Raw genomic sequence first — 21,789 nt, 5'->3', positions numbered from 1 at the left:
TGATTTTTTTTTTTTGGTTTGTGCTGCAGTCTTGGGCTGGCAAGATTATCTGTTCTACAGCCTGGGGATAATTCAGGTACAGCCTGTCCTAAGCGCACTGTCTGCTGCCGATTGCTGCAGATCAACGGCTCCTAAACAAATTATTTGCCTGTTGGGAATGTCTGTGCCTCTTCCTGCTGGAGGATTTGAACTTTAAACCCCAAGAAAGACCCGTTTCTCACACAGAATGTTGCATTACAGCTCAGAGCTCAGTACCAGAGGCTGGATCAGCCTCAGCCCACGCTTGGTTTGAGCAACTGACCCCAGGGTGGGAGAAGTTAGGCTCAGCCCAGGAGAGGCAGGAGCAGCTGGTGAGGAGGGTGGCCTGATCTGCTGGAGATGTGGAATTCATAGAATGGCTTGGATGGAAGAGACCTTTGAGATCATGAAGGCTAACTCTCCCTGTCCAGTACTAGATCATATCCCCAAGCACCTCAGCTACCTGCCTTTTAAACACCTGCAGGGATGGGGACTCAATCACCTCCCTGGGCAGCGTCTGCCAGGGCCTGAGAACCCTTTGGGTGAAGAAATTTTTCCTAATGTCCAATCTGACCCTCCCCTGGCGGAGCTTGAGGCCATTCCCTCTTGTCCTGTCCCCTGTCCCTTGGGAGAAGCGCCCAGCTCCCTCCTCTCCACAACCTCCTCTCAGGGAGTTGGAGAGAGCAATGAGGTCTCCCCTCAGCCTCCTCTTCTCCAGGCTAAACACCCCCAGCTCTCTCAGCCGCTCCTCATAAGGCCTGTTCTCCAGCCCCCTCACCAGCTTCATTGCTCTTCTCTGGACTCGCTCTAGGACCTCAATATCTTCCTTGTAGTGAGGGGATCAAAACTGAACCCAGGATGTGAGGTGCAGCCTCCCCAGTGCCGAGTACGGGGGCAGAATCACCTCCCTGCTCCTGCTGGCCCCGCTGCCATTGGCCTCAATTACAGCAATGACAGAATCCCAGAACGGTTTGGGTTGGAAGGGACCTCAAAGCCCATCCAGTCCCACCCCTGCCCTGGGCAGGGACACCTCCCCCGGGATCAGGCTGCCCAAGGCCCGTCCAGCCTGGCCTCGAACAACATCCCCAGGCAACCTGTGCCAGGGCCTCCCCAGCCCTGTCGTGAAGAAATTCCTCCTCGTGTCCAGTGTAAATCTCCCCTCTGCAATTTAAAGCCATCAAAACAAGCTGCCAGTGAGCGGCACTATCTGTGTGTTTAAGGCCAGTCCCCAAATTCAGGCTGACTGACCTCACTGCTTGTGGGATGAGTGTTCCCTAGCCCAGACTTCTAGGGTTTTCTGCAGTATCTTCATTTTCCTACATCCTTGTGTTAGAAGCGTATTGCTGCAGCGTGGACTGTTTTCCTCACATTAAAAACTCACAGTAATTATTCCCCCCTCCCTGCTCAGAACCCAAGGAGATTAAACAGAGTCAAACCGAGCCCCAGGGCAGCCGGCGCGGCCCCCGAGCAGCCTACCGGACCCAAGGACACCGGGGAGGCGCTGTGCCTAACACAAGCGGGCAGCGGCACTCGAGAACGTTCGATGGCTCCGGCAGCCTTTATTTTACTTTGCAGCGTGTTTCGTTTTACAGTTTTCTTGCTTTCCTTCCCTCACCGGCCGGCAGAGCTGTGACACCGCGTCCCGCCCCGGGGCGGGGAACAAGTCCAATTACAGATTTGTGCTGAATTAGTTCATCATTTGTAATATTCTGAGAAGAAAAAACAAGTTATTGAAAACCTACGACAATAACTTTACCCAAACACTTCTGCCACTTATATTTTTAACTCTTTGCCTTTACCATTACATCATGTTACACGAACTCACTGTAATCAGTACATTACTAAATCACATTTATAAACCTGAACCCCGTTCCCTTCCTCTTCAGTTCTGCAGATCGGAGCGTAACATCCCAAAATCTCTTTTTGTGCCTCGGCCCTCGCCTTGGTGGAGCAGGGGGCCTTCCAGAGGAGATGGAACAGCAGCAGCCCTCGGAGCAGCGTGTAACGGATCAGAAAGCCACAGTTCCAGGGAGCTCAGAATACGTGGGGCTTTACGAAAGACCAGCTCAGATTCTACTGTAACTACTCACATCAAGGTGGAAATAAAAACAGCATTCATTTTAAAAGCCTCAAAAAGCAGAATTCATACAAAATGAAAAGTATTCAAACGTTTTACAGTAGTTTACTAGCTTTACTAAATGGCACCAGATTTCAAGTGGTCATGGGAAAGAAAAATCAGTAACATTTCAAATTTTGCTCGAAAGTTATTCTAGAAGCAGAATTTCTATCTTCATATTTGCTGCTAAAAGGAAGAGGTAAATGTGAATTGAGTATCAACGAATCTTTAATCTATACATTCGCTGACTTGGTTTGATTCAGTACGTAGAAAAGATTTTTCCATACTCCCGTTATCTACAGATTATGTCTCTATATAAAAAAAAAAAAGTGTGGATATATACATTTCATACATACACCCACGCTCGTACTTATATACACAAACTGGTAACGGATCGTGTGCCCTGCTCACCGCTGACCTGCCGAACCCACGCGACACGTCACATCCCACGTTAAGGCTCCACAGCGCATCCCCGAGGGGACAAGACACACGCAGTCGCTCTTGGTCGGGGCTACAATTGTTCCACTTTGCGAGCTACTGTTACACTTCTAGTTGTGCACGATGAAATGTCAATAACTTAGAATTTGTTGTATAAAAACAATCGCAGAAACAGAATTCCCTTACCCATTGAACATCCCCGCTCCCACCCGGACATTGGTTTCGCTAACTGATTATGGAAGTCAAACTAAATCGTATCAGAAATTGCAAACACACTTGATCTTAATCCAAACTAACATGCATCAAAACATTCTGCAGCGTGGCATCCTTCGATCGCCTCATCTTCTCAATCGCCCTGTGAAGGTCCTGCTGCTGCACAGGCCGGATTTCATCTTCATCGTGGCTTTAAAAGAAAGAGAGAAAGAAAGGAAAAAAAAGCAAGAGAATGATTTGGGTGCTGCGTAAAGGCTATTCAAACGATGAGAAGTAATCACTGAGAACAGCAGCTGTGACGTGGGCCCAACGCAACACTGGAATCATACCCTGACCATGCAGGTATCGCCTGCAAGCGTGGGAGATCATCAGAAGAAGGTCACGTGCGCGCAGGAGTGTCACCAGCATTTAAGCCTGGCAATGGAGCACAGTAACGCCACTCTCTTGTTGGGCTGTGCCTCCTCAAGCTTCACCCCTCGCAACAGTCTTATTTTCATACATGGAATCACAGAATGGTTTGGGTTGGAAGGGACCTTAAAGATCACCCAGTTCCACCCCCTGCCTTGAACACCTCCAGGGATGGGGCAGCCACAGCTTCCCTGGGCAACCTGGGCCAGGGCCTCCCCGCCCTCACTGTGAAGAATTTCCTCCTTAGGCCAAGTCTAAATCTTCCCCTCTCCAATTTATAGCCATATATGCTGGGTTTTTAGTTGTATAGCAGCAACTTGCCAAGAAAAAGAGAGCCTCCTGCGTTCTGTGACTCACAGCAAGGCTTTCTAAACCTCTATAAAGTAGTAATTCAAACCAGAAAAATCCCCAATGCTGTTCAGCTACCGTAACAGACAGAATAAAGACACATACGTCTCCTCTTCACGGGCAGAATTAACATATTCCCTGACACAGAGGAGCGCTGCGTCCCGGCACATTTCTTTCAGATCGCTGCCCGAGAAGCCGTCAGTCTCTTTAGCGACTTCGAGGAGATCTACACGCCTGTCCACCTGTCCAAAAACAAGCAGGAAGAGCATGAAAACTCTGAAGTCATTTACTTCATTTGACAAAGACAAGAAACAGTCACCTCTATGTATGTTTACCAGCCCTAAGATGACCTCTTTCAGTCTTGAATTTTTCACAGCTAAAAAGCAAATTATTTTATTAATTTACAGTCTGAACCCTCCAATTAGTTCTTTTCATTAAATGAAATGGATGCTTCATGTTTCATAGAAACCCACAGACGATAAAAAAGGAAGAGGCCACCACAGTCACACGTCCTGTTACCAACCCAGCTCCTGGGGGGTTTTGGAAGGCTACTGGACAGCAAAGACCAAATCACCGCGATAAGGATTCATTCGCAGAATCATAAAATCGCAGAATAGTTTGGGTTGGAAGGGACCTTAAAGATGATCCAGTTCCACCCCTGCCCTGGGCAGGGACACCTCCCACTGGATCAGGCTGCCCAAGGCCCATCCAACCTGGCCTTGAACACCTCCAGGGATGGGGCAGCCACAGCTTCTCTGGGCAACCTGGGCCAGCGCCTCAACTCTTTCATTGTGAAGAATTTCTTCCCTATGTCCAGTCTAAACCTGCCACTCTCCAGTTTAAAGACATTCCCCCTCGTCCTATCACTCCAAGCCTCTATAAACAGTCCCTCCTCAGCTTTCTTGTAGCCCCTTCAGGTACTGGAAGGTCACTATAAGGTCTCCTAGGAGCCTTCTCTCCTCCAGGCTGATCAACCCCAACTCTCTCAGCCTGTCCTTGTATGGGAGGTGCTCCAGCCCTCAGATCATCCTTATAGCCTTCTCTGGACCCGTTCCAACACCTCCATCTCCTTCCTATGCTGAGGATTCCAGAACTGGACACAATTCTCCAGATGAGGTCTCACAAGAGACGAACAGAGGGGCAGAATCCCCTCCCTCACCCTGCTGGCCGTGCTGCTTTTGGTGCAGCCCAGGACACAGTCGGCCTTCTGGGCTGTGAGCACACACTGCCAGCTCATGTTGAGCTTCTCACCAATCAACTCATTTCCCAAATGCCCACACAACCTTCCTGCAACAGTGCTGCTTGTTTTTAGTAAAGGGCTTGATCATGTTCATCTTTTCATCTGCAGACAGTGACCATTACCCTGCAGGCTCCCTATCACAGCCACGGCCTTTCCTTTGTACGTTAGCTGCAAGAGTGCATTTTGTTTTCATTAACAGTTCTTTTCACCAGTAACAGAGCAAGGCTGGAAAAAAATCCTGCCACGTTTATGTTTTGTTGTTGCCTCCTTTCAGTGCAGAGTAAGAATTTTGAAAGCAGTTGTTCACTACCTCAGCAACATCTTACAATTAACTGAACAATTGCTCCTACGTTGGAAATGAGGAACTCTGAGGCAAAATGATGCCTCACTCCATGCACCAGGTCACAAGCTGAACTCATTTCAGCCAGGACCCCATATTTATCCAGCCCATTTCCAGCACCTCCAACAACAGTCCCTTCTGGCACATTTTTCAACCCATCGGTATTTTATTTTCAAATAGTTAAAGCCAAACAAGTCTAAAAAAAGGCTGAACTTGAGGGGTGACTTCTTCCAAGACAGAAACTATTCCGTGACGCTGAAAGCTGCCTGGCAGAGAAGGACCCGGGGGTGTCGGTTGACAGCGGCTGAACACGAGCCAGCAGTGGCCCAGGGGCAAAGGCCAACGGCATCTTGGCTTGGATCAGAAATGGTGAGGCCAGCAGGAGCAGGGAAGTGATTCCGCCCCTGGACTCAGCACTGGTGAGGCCGCACCTCAAATCCTGCATTCAGTTTTGGGCCCCTCACTGCAAGAAAGATATTGAGGTCCTGAGTCACATCCAGAGAAGAGCAACGAAACTGGTGAAGGGGCTGGAGAACAAGTCTTACGAGGAGCAGCTGAGGGAACTGGGGTCTGGAGGAGAATGAGAGGAGACCTTATCACTGCCTACAACTGCCTGAAAGGAGGTTGTGGAGAGGTTGGTGTTGGCCTCTTCTCCCAAGAGACAGGTGACAGGACAAACAGGGAAAAGCCACAAGCTGCACCAGGGGAAGTTTAGATTGGACACGAGGAAAAACTTCTTCACCGAAAGGGCTCTCAAGCACTGGCAGAGGCTGCCCAGGGAGGTAGTTGAGTCCCCATCCCTAGAGGCGTTTAAAAGGTGGGTAGATGAGGTGCTTGGGGACATGATTTAGTACTGGACAGGTACGGTTGGAGTTGATGATCTCAAAGGTCTTTTCCAACCCAGGGATTCTATGAAGGCAAAGACCTAGGTAATCTTTGCTGCTTCCAGCTATCCTGAAAACCCAGGCACTCCCCAGGACAACCCAAGAAGGCACCAACATCCACCGAGCACACTCCTGATCCCCCACCATTCCTTCCACTTTTCTTGGATGATAACGGCAACAATAATACTGTGCTGTTGGCTCAGATCTGGAGCTTGTACTTGAGCCACAGCTCCCCCACCTACAAGCCAGCATGCAGTGCTCTGGTTTGGGCCTGGGGTGAGCCACCTGGCTCCCCGGGCACAGAAATCAAGGCAAAAGTGGCAGCTGGCTTACACCAAAGTGCCTCCTCCGGACACTACAGCCTGGCTGCACCAAAATGCTTTGCTTTCAGGCATGATCCTGCACACAAATACCAAAGGCACTAACAGTCAGCTGTGGATCTGCAATGAACTTGCTCAATGTGGACCTGAAGGCCATCAAGAAGTGAAAAGAGCAGAGTAGCTAGCTAAGAAAATGAGCAAGTTGTGTAGCAGGCATTAAGGATTTCCCTTTGAGTGAGAAAGAAGAAACAAGTTTTTAAGAAAACGGAGGGTGTGGCTACCCCATCATGTGGAGGACTGCCAGGAAGTTTGTCATCCTGGCTTGAAAATAAGCAGGGCTTGAGAGACCCAATTCTTCCTCCTATGGAATAATCAATACAGGCTGGTTTGTTTTTATTTTTACCCTCCCTGAAAACCGTTATTTGCGTGGCTGTGATTCATTGCCAGATGCTTGTTACACCTCGCATTCTTTCAGGTCTGTATTTAGGAGCCAATTGAGTTTTTTACTGAAGGTCTTAAGGCTGCAACTCGCAGGCACCCAGGCACCAAGGCAAAGCAGCCTCAGGGTCCACTTGTGTGCAAGGGCTGCGTGGCTGTAGATTTTCACGGAGCCTGTATAAAGGTCTGTTAGTTGGCAAACCTCCCTTACAGCTCTCGAGAGAAATCTGAGTCTGAAATCACCTCTTACAAGACACCATAGATTAGAATCATAGAATCATTAAGGTTGGAAAAGACCTCTCAGATCATCAAGTTCAGCCATCACCCCAACACCACCATGCCTACTAAACCATGTCCTGAAGTGCCACGTGTACACGTTTGTTGAACACCCCCAGGGATGGTGACTTCAACACTTCCCTGGGCGGCTTCTGCCAGTGCTTCATCACTCTTTCAGTGAAGAAATTTTTCCTAATATCCAGGCTAAACTTCTCCTGACACAACTTGAGGCCATTTCCTTTCATCTTATTGCTTGTTACCTGGGAGACCAACAACCACCTCACTACAACGTCCTTTAAGGCACTTGTGGAGATCAGTAAGGTCTCCCCTCAGCTTCCTTTTCTCCAGACTAAATATCTCCATTTCTCTCAGCCGCCCCTTGTAACACTGGCTCTCCAGCCCCTTCACCAGCTTCATCTCTCTCCTCTGGACACGCTCCAGGACCTCAAAGGGGATCAAAACTGAACACAGGATTCCAGGTGTGGCCTCACCAGATCCCTTCCCTGCTCCTGCCGGCCACACCATTTCTGATCCAAGCCAGGATGCTGTTGCCCTTCTTGACCACGTGGGTACACTGGAAATGTTTTCATTTGTTTTGAGCTTTTCTGTAAATAGAACAGCTCTTCCTGCACAGCTCCTTTACAATTTCATAGCAGTTCCATTTTCACATCTATGTCTAGTATCTTGCAAAAAACTTACACTATATTCTACTCCTGTTTGAACAACCCCAAATGACCACTTGCAAAGCAACCTCCCCAGGAATCACAGGAATTCACAATGATCAGCTGTGATTTTTAGGCCTCTTAAAAAAGGTACAATGGTTTTACTAACCAACGGTTATTAGAATGGACCTCAGCCAGGAGACACTTTGCAGCTTTAAGACAATTAGTGCTGCAGATCAAATACGGCAGGAGCCTGCGATAACAGAGGTCCCATATCCTGCCAACAGACACGATCAGAACTGCTCATGGCTAGTCCTTCCCCTTGGAATGCACACGGCGACACCAACACTGTACAGTACTAGTAACGTCTATAGTAGTTTTCCTCTAAAGGAAATATAAACTACAGATCAAAGTGCAAAAAGCAGCACCGTCAAAACTCTCATTCCTCCTTTCTCGACTTGAGCTGATGGACTGTACAGAGTTACAACAAAAATTCAGTATCTCTTCTCCCTGCTTCACGATGTCTTGACATTTCTTTCACTGATCAAAGTGGTTTCCAAACATGATCACCTTTAGCATGCTTAGAGATAAATATATCATCCTCACACATAACAAGAAAACAGAATTTAAGACATTTTCCTTGGAGATGGTGATTCACCGCAAAATCCAAGACTGCTGCTCCGACTGAGGCTCATGCTTAAACCAGCAGACAACTCTACTGCTTTAATTTAACACCACACCTAAAACAACAAAAGATTTCTAAGAGATATACCCTGGCAGATAATCTCTACCTTATTCCAAAACCGTCAATTATACAACTTGTTTTCTACGACTCCAGAGCTTGCACTCATCATGATTGTAATACAGCAAATTAACCATTAAAAGAAGTCTACTTACATTTTCGTTTTTCAAAATAAGCTTCAAGATTGCTTCTCTCTGTTTCAGAGCCTGAAACAAAAGAGAATAAAGTTACTCAAGTACAAAAATAAACATATGTAATATCTACCTCAATTGTGCACGGTGTGGGCTTTCAGTGACACAAGCTGATCCCTCAAAAGGGAGATGTGATCCACACTAAGGAAACCTATCTGATGGCAAATCACTCTGCAAATCAAGATCTGGGGTAATTTGACCCCAGGAGCACATGAAACTAAACATTTGAGCATATACATTTACAGTAAGGAAAGGCAAAATACACTGACATTTAGGCTCACTTTGCCCTACATGAAAGCATCTGTCCTCAAAGATTTCCCATCATCTTTATTGGAGGGCAGACTCTCTAGACCTAGGGGCTGCTTTCAATAATTTGCTAAGTCAGATGAGAGGATAAACCGTTCTGCTTAATAATAAATTTAATTCTAGAGATGACACTTGGGAAATTTTAAGCAATATAAACCACATATAATGATGAGGTTAACACAGGCTGCAAAGGAGACTTTTTTTGTGTCTCCTCAAACCAAACTCATCCTGAATTCGCTTTACAGTTAAAAGGGAAAAAAACGACTCCATGGATCCTCTGGTAGATGAACAGTTTACATTCCTTACGAAAAAAAAACTTTTTTCCATTTCCCTCTGTCTTACAGATAATTTTTTATGAGTAACTTCAGGGATTTTCATCTCAAACCTAGTTACTCTCCAGTGGCACCACCTGGGCACACCTGCAACCCACTGCACAGGCTGCACCTCGGCCCTTGAGTTGTAACCAGTCTCAGTTGTACCACAAAGTCCCACAGCAAGAACAAGAGACAAGCGGCTGTAGCAGGGGTGAAGGCAAGTTACATGCCCTAAACAACACACCACCTCCTGTTGTAGTTCTGACCCTGAGAGAGGAAGCCAACTGCTGTAACATCCGGAGACATTGTTACCTGCAGGTAATTCACCTTCTAATGACTGTTCTTGATAAAAAGACATGATAAAATAGTAAAATACACATCCTCGCTCCTTACTAATGCAAGGAAAACTTGAAGATGAGTAAGGTGTATAAAACCCTATGAGCAGGCATAGCAGAAAAGCAGTGACTAAGTAATAAATACTTTGTTGTGGGTAGTATCCACCCACAAGGAGTGAAAGCCAGTTCAAACAAGATGGGTCTGGGAACATGACTACTCTCTTGCACAATCAATACGAGGTGTATTCCTCCGGTTTTGTATCTAAGTTTCTGCAAAAAAGGAATAGTGAAGAGTATTTCCGTAGCCAGAAGGGAATATGGAAAACCACAACTGAGCTTTTTGTAATATTGATATGAAAACGTCTTGTGATATTGCCAAGTGTTTGAAGGAGACCAAAATACTTCGAAAAGGATGGCAATAACACAATTTATTGTCACAGTAACCTTGTGAGGGCCAGTATAATTGATAAGGACGTTACTCACTGCCTGTTTGGCACAAATCATAATCAGAATAAAAACTGTTTCCCCGTTGGCTTACTGTGCCTGACTGTGGAAAGACTTCAGCAGAAGGTAGACTTTGATATGTAGACTTCAGTCCCTCTTTTCTCCTTGAAAACTAAATACTGTGTAATCAGAAGGTATAATGGTAGTCAATTTGTACCTCCTTCTTGACACTGTCCTTCCTGGGTGCCACCCTCCTCCGCAGTCGAGCCTGTGCAATCACTCTTATGCTTTTTGTGGATGTTTGCAAGTTAAAACTAAGCTCTTTCCAGGGTGCAGCATCTAAGCTGCCCCACTCTTACTGATGAAGAAAACAGGTGGGAAACCCTCAGAGCACACGGAGCTGTTTCAGATAAAAGACACAAGGAACCAAGATTTCCATGAGAAACTTCACCTTAAAAAGCCAAAATATGTGCTTCTAAAAAACTAAAACCAGGGGGAACTAACACAGTATTCCCTTGAAAAAACCAGAGGGGCGCATTTCCAGGCTGTAGCTCAGCAACTGGACACACAGCTCGGGCAAACCTGGCATGACTTACAGGTTGGTTGATGTGAAACCGGGTTGGCATTCTTCTCATGATGGCAGAGTCAAGATCCTGAGGACGGTTGGTGGCTCCCATTACTATTACCTGTATACATCAACAGAATAAACTAGTCGGCCTGAAACCAGTTTTTGAAAACATCGGCGTACCACAGTTTCAAAACTAAACACGTGACTCTCTGCGCTTTATCAAGAACATCGACATTTAAAGACGTTACATAACGCTTCTTGGTACTACTTCCAGCAACTGGAGTTAAACAGGCAGCTTAAGAGAGCATTGGTACCAGAGAGAGCACCTGGCTGGAGATTTTTACAGAAGTCTAAAGCCTTCTGAGCCCAATTTGAAAGTTCAGACTCTAAGCAGTAACCCAAAACTTCTGCTTATGAGTCTTGGCAATATCTCTTAAGTTCCTGGTGCTCTGGAAGGAACTGGGAAGGAGATATTTTGATAAGATATTTAAAAACATGGCATTTTTGTGCTGTGTTGAAAAAAGAAAGGCAATCAGTTCACCAGGATGACCAAAATGGCAGCTTTTATATGCACTAGAGCATTGTTTCTTTTTCTAGCAGTAAAAAAAAGGCATTAAAAACCAATAAGAACCTATATGCGCTGGTGCTGCAAGGGAAGTGCATTAGATATGTGTAAGCCGAATTCGACACAGGAATATTTACTTCACTTGACTGCGTTCCAGCTATTAGTTTAAGAACAAATTTACTTCCCATACACATCAGCTTTGTTTTCTCATTCTAAGTTATGTACACTGTAAATACCCAGTCACAGTAGTGAAAAATGTCAGGGAAATTAATCTCCTCTGCATCCAGTTTCCTGACAGGCTTCTGGTCCTTTGCCGGAGGTCAGCGTTCCGCAGCCAGCCCTGCCCCTGGCTGGAGCAGAATCACCCCGCCGCCTAGAGGTTTCAGGACATCGTAGCTGATCCAACCCCAAACCCCCAAAAGGCAAGTTTTTTTTGCCAGGGCTCCTGCAGTCTTTGCCTTCTAGAAAGGTCACGCATGCAAGCGCTTTGCTCTTGCTGCACACTGAACACACGCTAAGGTCCAGAGGAGCTGCCTCTTGCCCAGAGGCATTTCTGTCCCACGCTGTGCTTCCCAGGGTCAGCATCAAGGCCCAGTGCCTGGACCAGAAGCAACATTCCCTCTGTGCTGCTGGAGACAGGACCCCTCCCCGGGGCGCAAACGCGGCTCTATGGGGCTTCCAGATGTGAGCAGTTCCAGTCCCTTCCAGCGGCACGGCTCTGTTTTCCAGGCGCTGTGCCCTAAGGTAGCACTAGACCTGAGACTACTTGGTGGGTTTAGCCCAAAGCTGAACGCCCTGTCTGAGTGCAATCAACGCAGGAACAATTAATAGCCATCACAACGCTTATTTACCATCTCTCCCTAGCATCTGGAAGTTTTGTTACTATAACAAAAACCCAAATTCAATCTTTATTCAAAGGAAACTTGTTTGGCAACAATCAGACAAGCAACCCAAAGTTCCCAAGTAAACATTTGTAATTAAGACAAGAGCCCAGCGAGACGCCTGTCAAAATCTGCGCCAAAGCAAATGCCAGAATGGTCCCTAAAAGAACAGCTCCTGGGCTGCACTGACATCTTGGGCAGGAGTGGGAGATCCGGTATTGAAACAAAACACTCGGGGAGTTTTTCAAAGCCTCAATCAGCCCCGGCGTTGCCTCCAGGCAGCGGTTTGCACTGCACCAGTGGCTCTGGACCCTGCAGAGGCACACTGGGAAGGGACAAGAGTGACCTCTGCAGGCTCTGCAGGCTCACAGGTGGGCAAGACCAAGTTTTAACTCACTACAAGGAACGAACAACGTCACTTGCTCCAAGAAGTTGCCGCTTCATTGGGAAGAAAGGTGCACTCGCAAGATCGTATCAGCTTCCTGCCAAGTGTTCATCCCTTTGGCCCCCTACTATTGGTTAGGAAACACCCTGCTTCGAAGTATCTCAGTCTATATATTCCCTGTGTTCTAATCAGTTTTTAAAACATCCACTGAAAAAAATCTTTAGTACAAGCTTAAGGGAGGAGGAAAAGCAGATTTTACAAAGAAAGAACTAACGGACATCAGACCACGGGAACCCATTCACAGAAAAACATAGATTAAAAAGGCTGAAAATCTTAAATTTGGGAGAATCTACATCCTTTCTAAAGGCCTCAAAGAGATTGCTCCAGGTGACAGCTCAGACACACATCAAGCAGGCTTTCCTCTACGCTACATCCCAGCATTTTGTTTTACAAATGTCTGTTTGTTTTTATAGTACCAGCAGCTTTTGTATTTTTTTTCTCTCCAAAATATAATACTTTGCTGAGATTACAGGAGGGGGGCAGAAGTGTACAGGAATGGAAACAGAATTTAATAGAATTTGCCTTTGCCAACATCAGCTCCCCAACATTTTCAGATTAATTCCAGAATCCAGCGCTTGTCTAACAGTTTTCTGGAAACAACTCAAACAACCTGCAACTGGGATGAACACTCAGATCTTTCAATGCTCTTCCTGAAATCAAAGATTCACTTCACCTGAAGAAAATATTGTTGACAAAAAGTTTTTCAGCACAGTTAAAAATCCCTGTTCAAATCGAACAGTTTAATTAATGAGATTTTAAATGTTTCTGAAAATAATACCTCTTAATTAAAAAAACCCAAAACATGTACAAAAGCAGTCTTCTCAAGAAGAAAAATGATCTATTAATGTAACTCATCTCATTTCCATAATATACCAGTAATGACTAACACTGACAGGTAAAGAAACGCTTTTTGCAATCGCTACACGCAATCTGCCACTCTACCCAAACGGCTCTGCGCACGGTAACTGAGAGGGAAGAATCACCTAACTTTTCTCATCATCTTTTGTACTTACTTGGCAGTTATAATCGGTGTCCAGTCCGTCCCACAGACTCATGAACTGAGCTTTCATCATAGCTGTAGCTTCATGGTCAGAACTTGATCGACTTCTTAAGAAAGAATCTGTGCGAAAGGATTCGGTAAAACAGTTCAGTTTCAATCCTGCCATGGAAACTATGCTGTTTGGTCTCTCCTCTGCAGACCTGTGTTATTCCCTATCTTACAAATACTTTTTAAGAAGTTTAAATAAACATGGGTCGACAAATTAAAAATATTTCTCATGACAAAGAACAGGAAAGTGGAATCTCATTGCATTTTTAAGCGGATCTTTTAAATTACATTACGCAAATATGTACCTACTACATGACATTGTCCCACATATGGTGCTTCAAATTTTCACTTTCCTGAGTTCATGGAAAGTGTAACTTTCACCTTAATTTCCCATGTGGCTGCCTAAAGAATTTCCAACAGCTAGGATTTTCCACATGCATACAAAAGTGTAAAAAGCATCTTAAGAACGTAGCCCCTTCATAAACCTAAGCTGGGGAAAGGCTAAAAGCTCTGTCAGGCTCTGCTTCTGCACACCATAGCAGTGCACCCCCTAAGCAGAGCCACAAGACAATGAGCGATTTTAACTGAACTGCTCAAGTTCACAGGGATTTAAACACTAAGGTGACAAGTCCACATGATCACCAGCACCTTTATTGTCCTCCTAGGGGGAGCTCCCCTCCAACTTCTTCAGCCTCATTTAACTGTTACTCCTGTGCTCTCCCAACTCCGTTCTTTGCTTTCCACTATGTACCCTCACAACAGAAGCGTTGCAGTGGATTTGATGATGAGTTTCCTTAATAAACAGTTCCCTTGACCCAAGAACAGCTTTCCTCATGAGCCACTCAACCAAAAATAAGCAGCAACTTGTCTACTTGTAATTCCCTCCACTAGCACAAGGAAGAAATACACTGTTTTTCCTAATTTCCCACGATTACTTCACAATACAATTTGCACTACCAAACCTTGTTCCATTGCTACTCTTTCTCTTTTAAGGAGAGGATGACAGCAGATCAATACAACCATCAGCTTGAACCTACAGTTTAATGTCACTCGGCTACAGTTTCTTACAAAGAAAAGATAGATCTTTACCTATTTCGTCAATAAAAATGATGGATGGCTGAAGCTTTATAGCAAGGGAGAAGACTGCAGCAGCCAGTTTTTGAGACTCTCCATACCATTTGTCAGTCAGTGTTGAAGGCTGGAGATTGATAAATCGGCATCCCGCTTCCTTTGCTGTAGCTTTGGCGATGAGCGTTTTGCCACAGCCAGGAGGGCCGTAGAGGAGCACGCCTGGAAAAGGAACAACGGGGTTAACGCTCTCTGGCTGTCACAGAGCACGCAGGCTTTGCTGTGACAGACCTGACAGTGTCCAGCCTTGTATTTTATCCAAGTTTTAGAAGATAAAAACCAGTCACGCGGTGTTCCATCAAATCAGACTTATTTAAGATACCCTTATGATAAAATTAAAGCTAAGAATATCTAAAAACAGGTATGGTGTAATTAAAGGGAGGCATTTGTCTGAAAGGTGACTTTTATTACTGTGACTATAAAGGTTACATAAAATTTAAGCCTGTTTATTTCTTGTAAGCATTTGACAGGCCGTGTTTATAGCCAGTTTCAGCCTTGCTAATAAAAGTTAGCACAAGGAAGAGCCCACAAACATTTTAAATAAATTACCCACAATTAAATATGACATCTCGTATTATTTTTAATCTTGTCATAGTGAAAGCATTCGCAGTAGTGTTTTGCTAACACAGTTGTAAAGAAAACAATTTAAAGAAAAACACAGAGAAGTTTAGGATTTTTTTCTGTTTATGCAACTGATGACCACAAACTTAATTACTCTGAAGCAATGAATTCCTATTAACACACAGTACAAGCCACTAATAAACCTAGGGCGCTTGCCCTCTATGGAAAATCTGCTTTAAAAAGGTAAATAAAAAATAATTTTTTCCTTCAGCTTATTAGATCATGACATTAAAGTAGTTTTCCAGGCAGTTTCAATCTGTGACTTAAACAGAAAGCAGCTTGGAAAAACTAAACCAGTTACAAAAGTGCTTCATTTTCCACCAATTAGTACATGAAACGGAGGCGGTCACAGATACAGGCAGCAATTATTAATTTTCAGGGAATTTGTGAAGATAAACTTTGGCATTTTGCCCAATATGTTAGGTTCGAATCTGCCTGTTTGCAGTAACATAGAGCAAATATGTCCATAAGCATTCCAGCAGAGAATCCAAATTCTGTTTTACTGATGGAAAGCTAGTGTGCCACCTGCCAGTCTCCTTACTGCCTTGATACTGTGCAACTCAACTCCAAAGAAAAACAAGGCACCTCCAGAATAAAAACGGGATCTCTGTCTCTTTGAAGGGCTGGAATTTCTAGGACTGCGACAACGAGATGTCTGGCAAGATTAGCTTAGACTGATGTCTCGTGTTTATGATTTATGTTCCTATGATACCACAGAAATATTTATCCAAGTGCACGCAGCTGTGTGGCAGTTACAGCTCACCTCTGCCGGAGGACAAGCTGGGGACTAAGAAAAAAAAAACATGACAGTTTAGGCTGTTAAAAACGTGTGCTGCACAGATTAGCAGTGCAACAAAACGTAGCATCAATAAGTGAAAAGCAATTATCAGTTCATTATTAAGATGAAACTTACTCACTAGAGCTTGAATTCATGGCAAGAGAAGAGGGAAAATCTGAGGGTTTTCCCTGGCATCGCTCCCTAGGGTTGCGCTTTGGACTGGCAACCTGCTTCCTCTTTCCCTTCTGGGTAACTGACTTCTTTTTTTTAATACCAACAAGTAACTCTTCAACATTTTGTTCCTACCTTTCGGTGGTTGTAAGAGCCTGGAATTCTCAAACAAATACTTCTTCTTGATTGGCAAAATGACAGTGTCTTTCAAATCTGTAATGACATCATCCAAGCCCGCAATATCACTCCAGGTTACCTAGTAGGAACAAACAGTATTAGAAATGAACATCATAGTACCTGCCAACAAAAAACATCCACAAGCTTAAAAAATAAAGATAATGACTGCTTAAACAGCCTTTGCTGTCAACGATACAATTTTAGTTTTAAATTACAGAAATGTGTCCTACGTATTTTATTGATACATCTAAATGGCAAATAATGTAATCCAAAGTCAAAATCAAGATCTTCCACATCTGATATGCTCCATCGGAGTAACATGGAAAACAGTTCCTTACATGCATGCTAAGCGGGTCTACAAGATGCGCAGCAATACTCATTTCATATTCAGTAAGCTTGACATTCTTCACTCCAATTTGCTTCATTAGTTTTTCAGCCTGGGGGAAATAATATGCCAGGAAAATCAGAGAAAGAAACTGAACACTTAAGTCAAAACTTAGTTTTCTAAAGAACTGCTATTTGGATTCTGAAAAGATTCTCCATGAGTCACATCTGAAAAAAAAAAGGTTAAATCTTTCTGGAGTAGAAGGTTCTGCTATTTCCAAATGACTTCTTGTCACTTGAGTGAAACTAAGTCATATGTCTCAGTTCCCCCCAAATAAAGTGCCACGTCAGCCCTCCCACCCCCAAATCCACAAGTCATAAATACCACCTGAAAAGCAACTGAAATAAGCATTAAAACAGGGAGTTTGCTGTTCAGAACAGGTGTGCAGACACACAGGTACCCTCAGTACACTATCACGTTATAATCTCTGCAGGAGTTTTCAAAGCTGATCCAGGTATGTTACACCTAAAGAAAGCCCCTTAGTCCCTACACATTTTAGATAGGATTCAGATTAAAAGCCCACAATTTGTTATTAAATAGAACTCTAGAGTTCTTTCATGTGCTGGATTATCTTCATTCACAACCATGCAAGTAATACACACAGACTTTAGTGGCAGATACAATTGTGTTATTATAAAAGCCTGCCCCCCAAACCTCCACAGCACTGTATTAAGGAGACATTAGTATATTAAAAAAAAAATTACTCACAGAAGCCAGTCGGGTTTTTTCTGTGCGTTCAATGTTTTCTTTTTCCCCCAATTTAAAAGAGGGGGTCATTTCATAGAATCCTAGAGTGGTCTGGATTGCAAGGAACCTTAAAGATCATCCAGTCCCACCACTGCTATGGGGAGGGACACCTCCCACTGGATCAGGCTGCCCAAGGCCCATCCAACCTGGCCTCGAACACCTCCAGGGATGGGGCAGCCACAGCTTCCCTGGGCAACCTGGGCCAGGGCCTCACTACCCTCACAGGAAAAAGGTTCGTCCTAGTATCTAATCTAAATCTCCCCTCTTTCAGCTTAAAACCATAACCCCTTGTCCTAACCCTTCACTCCACGATAAAGAGCCCCTCCCCAGCCTTCCTGTAGCCCCCTTTAAGTACAGGTAGGCTGCTCTAAGGTCTCCTGGAGCCCCCTCTTCTCCAAGCTAAACAAGCCCAACTCTCTTAGCCTGTCCTCCTGTGAGAGGCACTACAGCCCTCTGATCATCTTCCTGACCCTCCTCTGGACTCTAACAGGTCTGTGTCCTCCCTGTGCTGAGGGCTCCAGAGCTGGATGCAGCACTCCGGGTGAGGTTCTCATGAAGCAGAGTAGAGGGGCAGAATCACCTCCCTCAGCCTGCTGGTCGCACTCTCTGGATGCAGCCCAGGACACGGCTGGTTTCTGGGCTGTGAGCGCACGCTGACGGCCCACGTTGAGCTTCTCATCCACCAGCACCCCCAAGTCCTTCTCTTCAGGGCTCCTCTCAACCCATTCTCCGCTCAGCCTGCGTTTGTGCTTGGGGTTAACCCAAAGCAGATGCAGGGCCTTGCTCTTGGCCTTGTGGAACTTCATGAGGTTCGCACAGGCCACCTCTCGAGCCCGTCCAGGTCCCTCTGGATAGGCAACTACAACATCTGCCTCTGCCATTTGGCTGCCAAAAAGCAGCCGAGAATGAAGTTATTTCTACTCAAGATTCTAAACAACAACCAAGAGACTGGCGAGAGCGTTATTTAACGTGACTGGTCCTTAGCAAAGCTGTCAGAAGCAGAAACTGCACTGAGCCCACAAACGCTTGCAGACAATGAGAGACAACATTGTGCTCCAGTTCAACAGTTTTTGCACCACTTCAAGGTAGAAATTTTAATTTGTTGCAAAAATCTAAGAAAGAATATGCTAACAGCCTAGATCTTGAGATTCACTAAAGAATACTTCTTTATGATTCCACTTGCTTTTGTCAAGAACTTCGTTGGTTCTTGCCAGTCCAGTTTACAGTTAGCAGATTCCCTTGTATGAACAGTAATAAATGAGACAGCATTTCACCAAGTATTCCTGAATAAAATCCTACCTGTTTTTGAGCTTCTACTTTCTGCTTCCTGGTGGGATCAATGGCATCAACCATCCATTTAATGGTAAAATATGTTACAGCACCAAATATGGTTAATCGGAAAATTAATCCGACCACTTCATTCCGGCTCAGGGGACGTGAAAATGCTTCGGCATGGACCATCTTGCTTCTCAACACTAAATGTGAAAAACCGAAGGGAAGCACAGAAAGAAAAAAATTAAAGCTGAGAAAATATCTGCCTCATATTTAAACCCCGTTTATAAAAACAATTGCCCATGCACACAGTGGTCATAAAGCTTCCCATGAAGATATAACGAAATGCCTCAACAACAGCACAACCCCAACATATAAAATTGCGCAAGATAAAACGCGCAGCACCGAGTGTAACGATGGTTTCATTTCCACTTTCAGTAAGCAAGGAAGAAACAGCAGAACAATCTGAGGCCTTATTTTTTACCTGACTGTGTGCAAAAAGGTCCTGATTTCACTCCTTATTCAAGAAATCTACATTCCTCTCAGCTACACAATAGCCTAATAAAGATAACTTTATTTCAGTGCCAAGTTAACATTCCCATCAAGACTGACATTTTGCGACTGTCATTGACCCGAGAACGCGAAGTCACATAGAGAAAGATAACGACATTTATTTAAACAGGAAGGTCTTTTCCCTAAGAGATAGTTTAAAGGAAAGGGACCAAGCTGCTACATGAAGAAGCAATAGACAATTTGTATTTTAATAAAATGAGGGCAGGAGCTGGAGCCTGCACCGAGCAGAATACATTTTGAGTTATTAATATACCTGGAAAACCGAAAATGCTAGATGTGGCACATGGCTATCATGGGAAAAGGCTGGCTGCTGCGCAAGCCAAATCCAGAAAGCACAGCACCTTCAAGTTAAGGGAGCATACAGCAGAGAGGAAAAGCTTCTTCCTAAAACCTTGAAAAATGACTTGTAAAATTAAAGTGTTCTTTCCCCAGTCTACTTTCTCCTCAACTCGCGAGGTTTCCACCTAAAAATCTCCAATGATCTCCTCATTCGCTCCAAATTCTCACTGCAAGGGCAAAACCAGTGAAAATTTCTTTGGCAGCTTCCAGTGCTCCCTGGATGGCCTCCAAAATCAGCCAGGGAAAAGCCAGAGTACCTACAGCCAAGATATCCTTGAATTCCCTGTCGCTTGGCTAGCAGCTGCATTATGCAGACGCTGCACTCAGTTCAAGGTGATGCCATCCCTTAGATTCCGTTTACAAGGACCTGGCAGACTGGGATCAGGAGAAGCACTCTGATGTGACAAGACCTCAATGGCTCGCTACTAAGTGGATCACTAGAACAGCTCTCAGCGGCTCACTACTGTATTCCAGTGTGGATCACTAAAATGGCTTTGTGTCTTTTAACTCTTCCTCCTTTGCTGAGAAAAACCAAGGCTGTCGCTGTTCATACCTGCTTAGAAATCAAGTTAAATGTGCCTGCCTGGGCATCTAAGCAAGTGACACCATGCTAGCAGGCTCTTTGAAGGCCAATTTGTTAACATAATAAAGTATTTGCTAAAATGTATTCAGTGAACAAGACAAACACTTCCAAATCCGCCAAAAAACCCAATGTCAACCCCTACTTCTTATGCAGTCCTTGCTCTGATAAGACAAGGCATTAAAAGGAGGTAAATTAAAGCATTGCCTTCCTGAGCAAAGTTCTGCTTTCCCTGCACGAATCTGAGCCCCTGCTTTTCCAACAGACGGCTGAAAGGAGGAGAAGGAGGAGGGGGATGGGGAGAAGGAGGGGGGGAGAAGGAGGGGGGGAGAAGGAGGGGAAGGAGGGGGGGAAGGAGGGGGGGAAGGAGGGGGGGAAGGAGGAGAGAGAGGAGGAGGGGGGAGAAGGATGAGGAGAATGGGGAGAAGGATGGGGAGAATGATGAGGACGGGGAAAAGGAAGACGTGGACGGGGAGAATGGGGGGATAAGGACGCGGGGGAAGGACGGGGGGGAAGGAGGGGGGGAAGGGGGAAGAGAGGGAGGAGGAGGGAGGAGGAGGGAGGAGAGAGAGGAGGAGAACGGGGAGAAGGACGGGAACGGGGAGAAGGAGGAAGAAAAGGCGGGAGAAGGGGGGGAGAAGGACGGGGACGGGGAGAAGGGGGACGGGGAGACGGAGGACGGGGACGGGGAGAAGGAGGACGGGGGGAAGGAGGAGGAGGAGGAGGAGGAGGGAGAAGGAGGAGGAGAAGGCGGCGGGGTCCGGGGGCCTGGAGTAGGGGCAGGCCGGGGAGGAGAGGCGGCGGGCGCGGTGCCGGCCGGGCCGCGGGTCACTCACCTGCGGGCCGCGGGCGGAAGGCGGCGGCGCGGACCCGGCTCGGTGCGGCGCGTCCCGCGTCCCCCGCCGGGCGGGTCCCGGAGCCCCGCACGAACGTTCCGGCCCGCGCCGAGGCCGAGACCATAAAACATCGATAAGAGACTGAGAGAAGATCATAGAATCATAGAATAACCAGGCTGGAAGAGACCCACCGGATCATCGAGTCCAACCATTCCCATCAATCACTAACCCATGTCCCTCAGCACCTCGTCCACCCGTGCCCTAAACCCCTCAGGGAAGGGGACTCAACCCCCTCCCTGGGCAGCCTCTGCCAGTGCCCAATGACCCTTTCTGTGAAGAAATTTTTCCTAATGTCCAGCCTAAACCTCCCCTGGTGGAGCTTGAGGCCATTCCTTCTCGTCCTGTCCCCTGTCACTTGGAAGAAGAGCCCAGCTCCCTCCTCTCCACAACCTCCTTTCAGGTAGTTGTAGAGAGCAATGAGGTCTCCCCTCAGCCTCCTCTTCTCCAGGCTAAACACCCCCAGCTCTCTCAGCCGCTCCTCATCAGGCCTGTTCTCCAGCCCCCTCACCAGCTTCGTTGCTCTTCTCTGGACTCGCTCCAGAGCTTCAACATCCTTCTTGTGGTGAGGGGCCCAGAACTGAA

At 45.8% G+C, this 21,789-nt stretch overlaps 1 protein-coding gene across 2 annotated transcripts; it reads right to left on the bottom strand.

Moving 5' to 3' along the window:
• Window positions 1-1,553: 1,553 nt before the first annotated feature.
• On the bottom strand, window positions 1,554-21,260 carry ATAD1 (ATPase family AAA domain containing 1). Of its 2 annotated transcripts, none has more exons than XM_069863658.1 (10): window positions 21,148-21,260; window positions 18,847-19,022; window positions 16,754-16,852; window positions 16,374-16,494; window positions 14,630-14,830; window positions 13,506-13,612; window positions 10,630-10,719; window positions 8,599-8,649; window positions 3,647-3,783; window positions 1,554-2,975 (listed from the first exon to the last, which is right to left on the bottom strand). In XM_069863658.1, exons 2-10 carry the CDS (start codon window positions 19,006-19,008, stop codon window positions 2,855-2,857), a joined length of 1,089 nt encoding a protein of 362 aa, XP_069719759.1. In that variant the 5' UTR covers window positions 19,009-19,022; window positions 21,148-21,260; the 3' UTR covers window positions 1,554-2,854. The 2 variants fall into 2 exon arrangements, with proteins under 2 accessions (XP_069719759.1, XP_069719760.1); XM_069863659.1 differs by lacking the exon at window positions 21,148-21,260 and adding an exon at window positions 21,128-21,133 and having other exon boundaries at window positions 18,847-19,024.
• Window positions 21,261-21,789: the final 529 nt, after the last annotated feature.

This window comes from Phaenicophaeus curvirostris, chromosome 9, assembly GCF_032191515.1.
Source record: "Phaenicophaeus curvirostris isolate KB17595 chromosome 9, BPBGC_Pcur_1.0, whole genome shotgun sequence".
Lineage (NCBI taxonomy): Eukaryota > Metazoa > Chordata > Aves > Cuculiformes > Cuculidae > Phaenicophaeus > Phaenicophaeus curvirostris.
Note: the sequence above shows the minus strand (reverse complement) of the source record. Positions and strands in the feature narration are given on the sequence as shown.

What these genes read in the sequence shown, in the direction of transcription:
- ATAD1 (XM_069863658.1), bottom strand. Translation starts at nt 19,008, where the DNA reads ATGGTCCATGCCGAAGCATTTTCACGTCCCCTGAGCCGGAATGAAGTG. An exon ending in GCTCTTACAACCACCGAAAG is followed by an intron (nt 14,831 to 16,373) that starts GTAGGAACAAAA and finishes TTCCTTTTCCAG; the next exon opens with GCGTGCTCCTCTACGGCCCT. An exon ending in TTATTTTGAAAAACGAAAAT is followed by an intron (nt 3,784 to 8,598) that starts GTAAGTAGACTT and finishes GTTTTTGGACAG; the next exon opens with GTGGACAGGCGTGTAGATCT.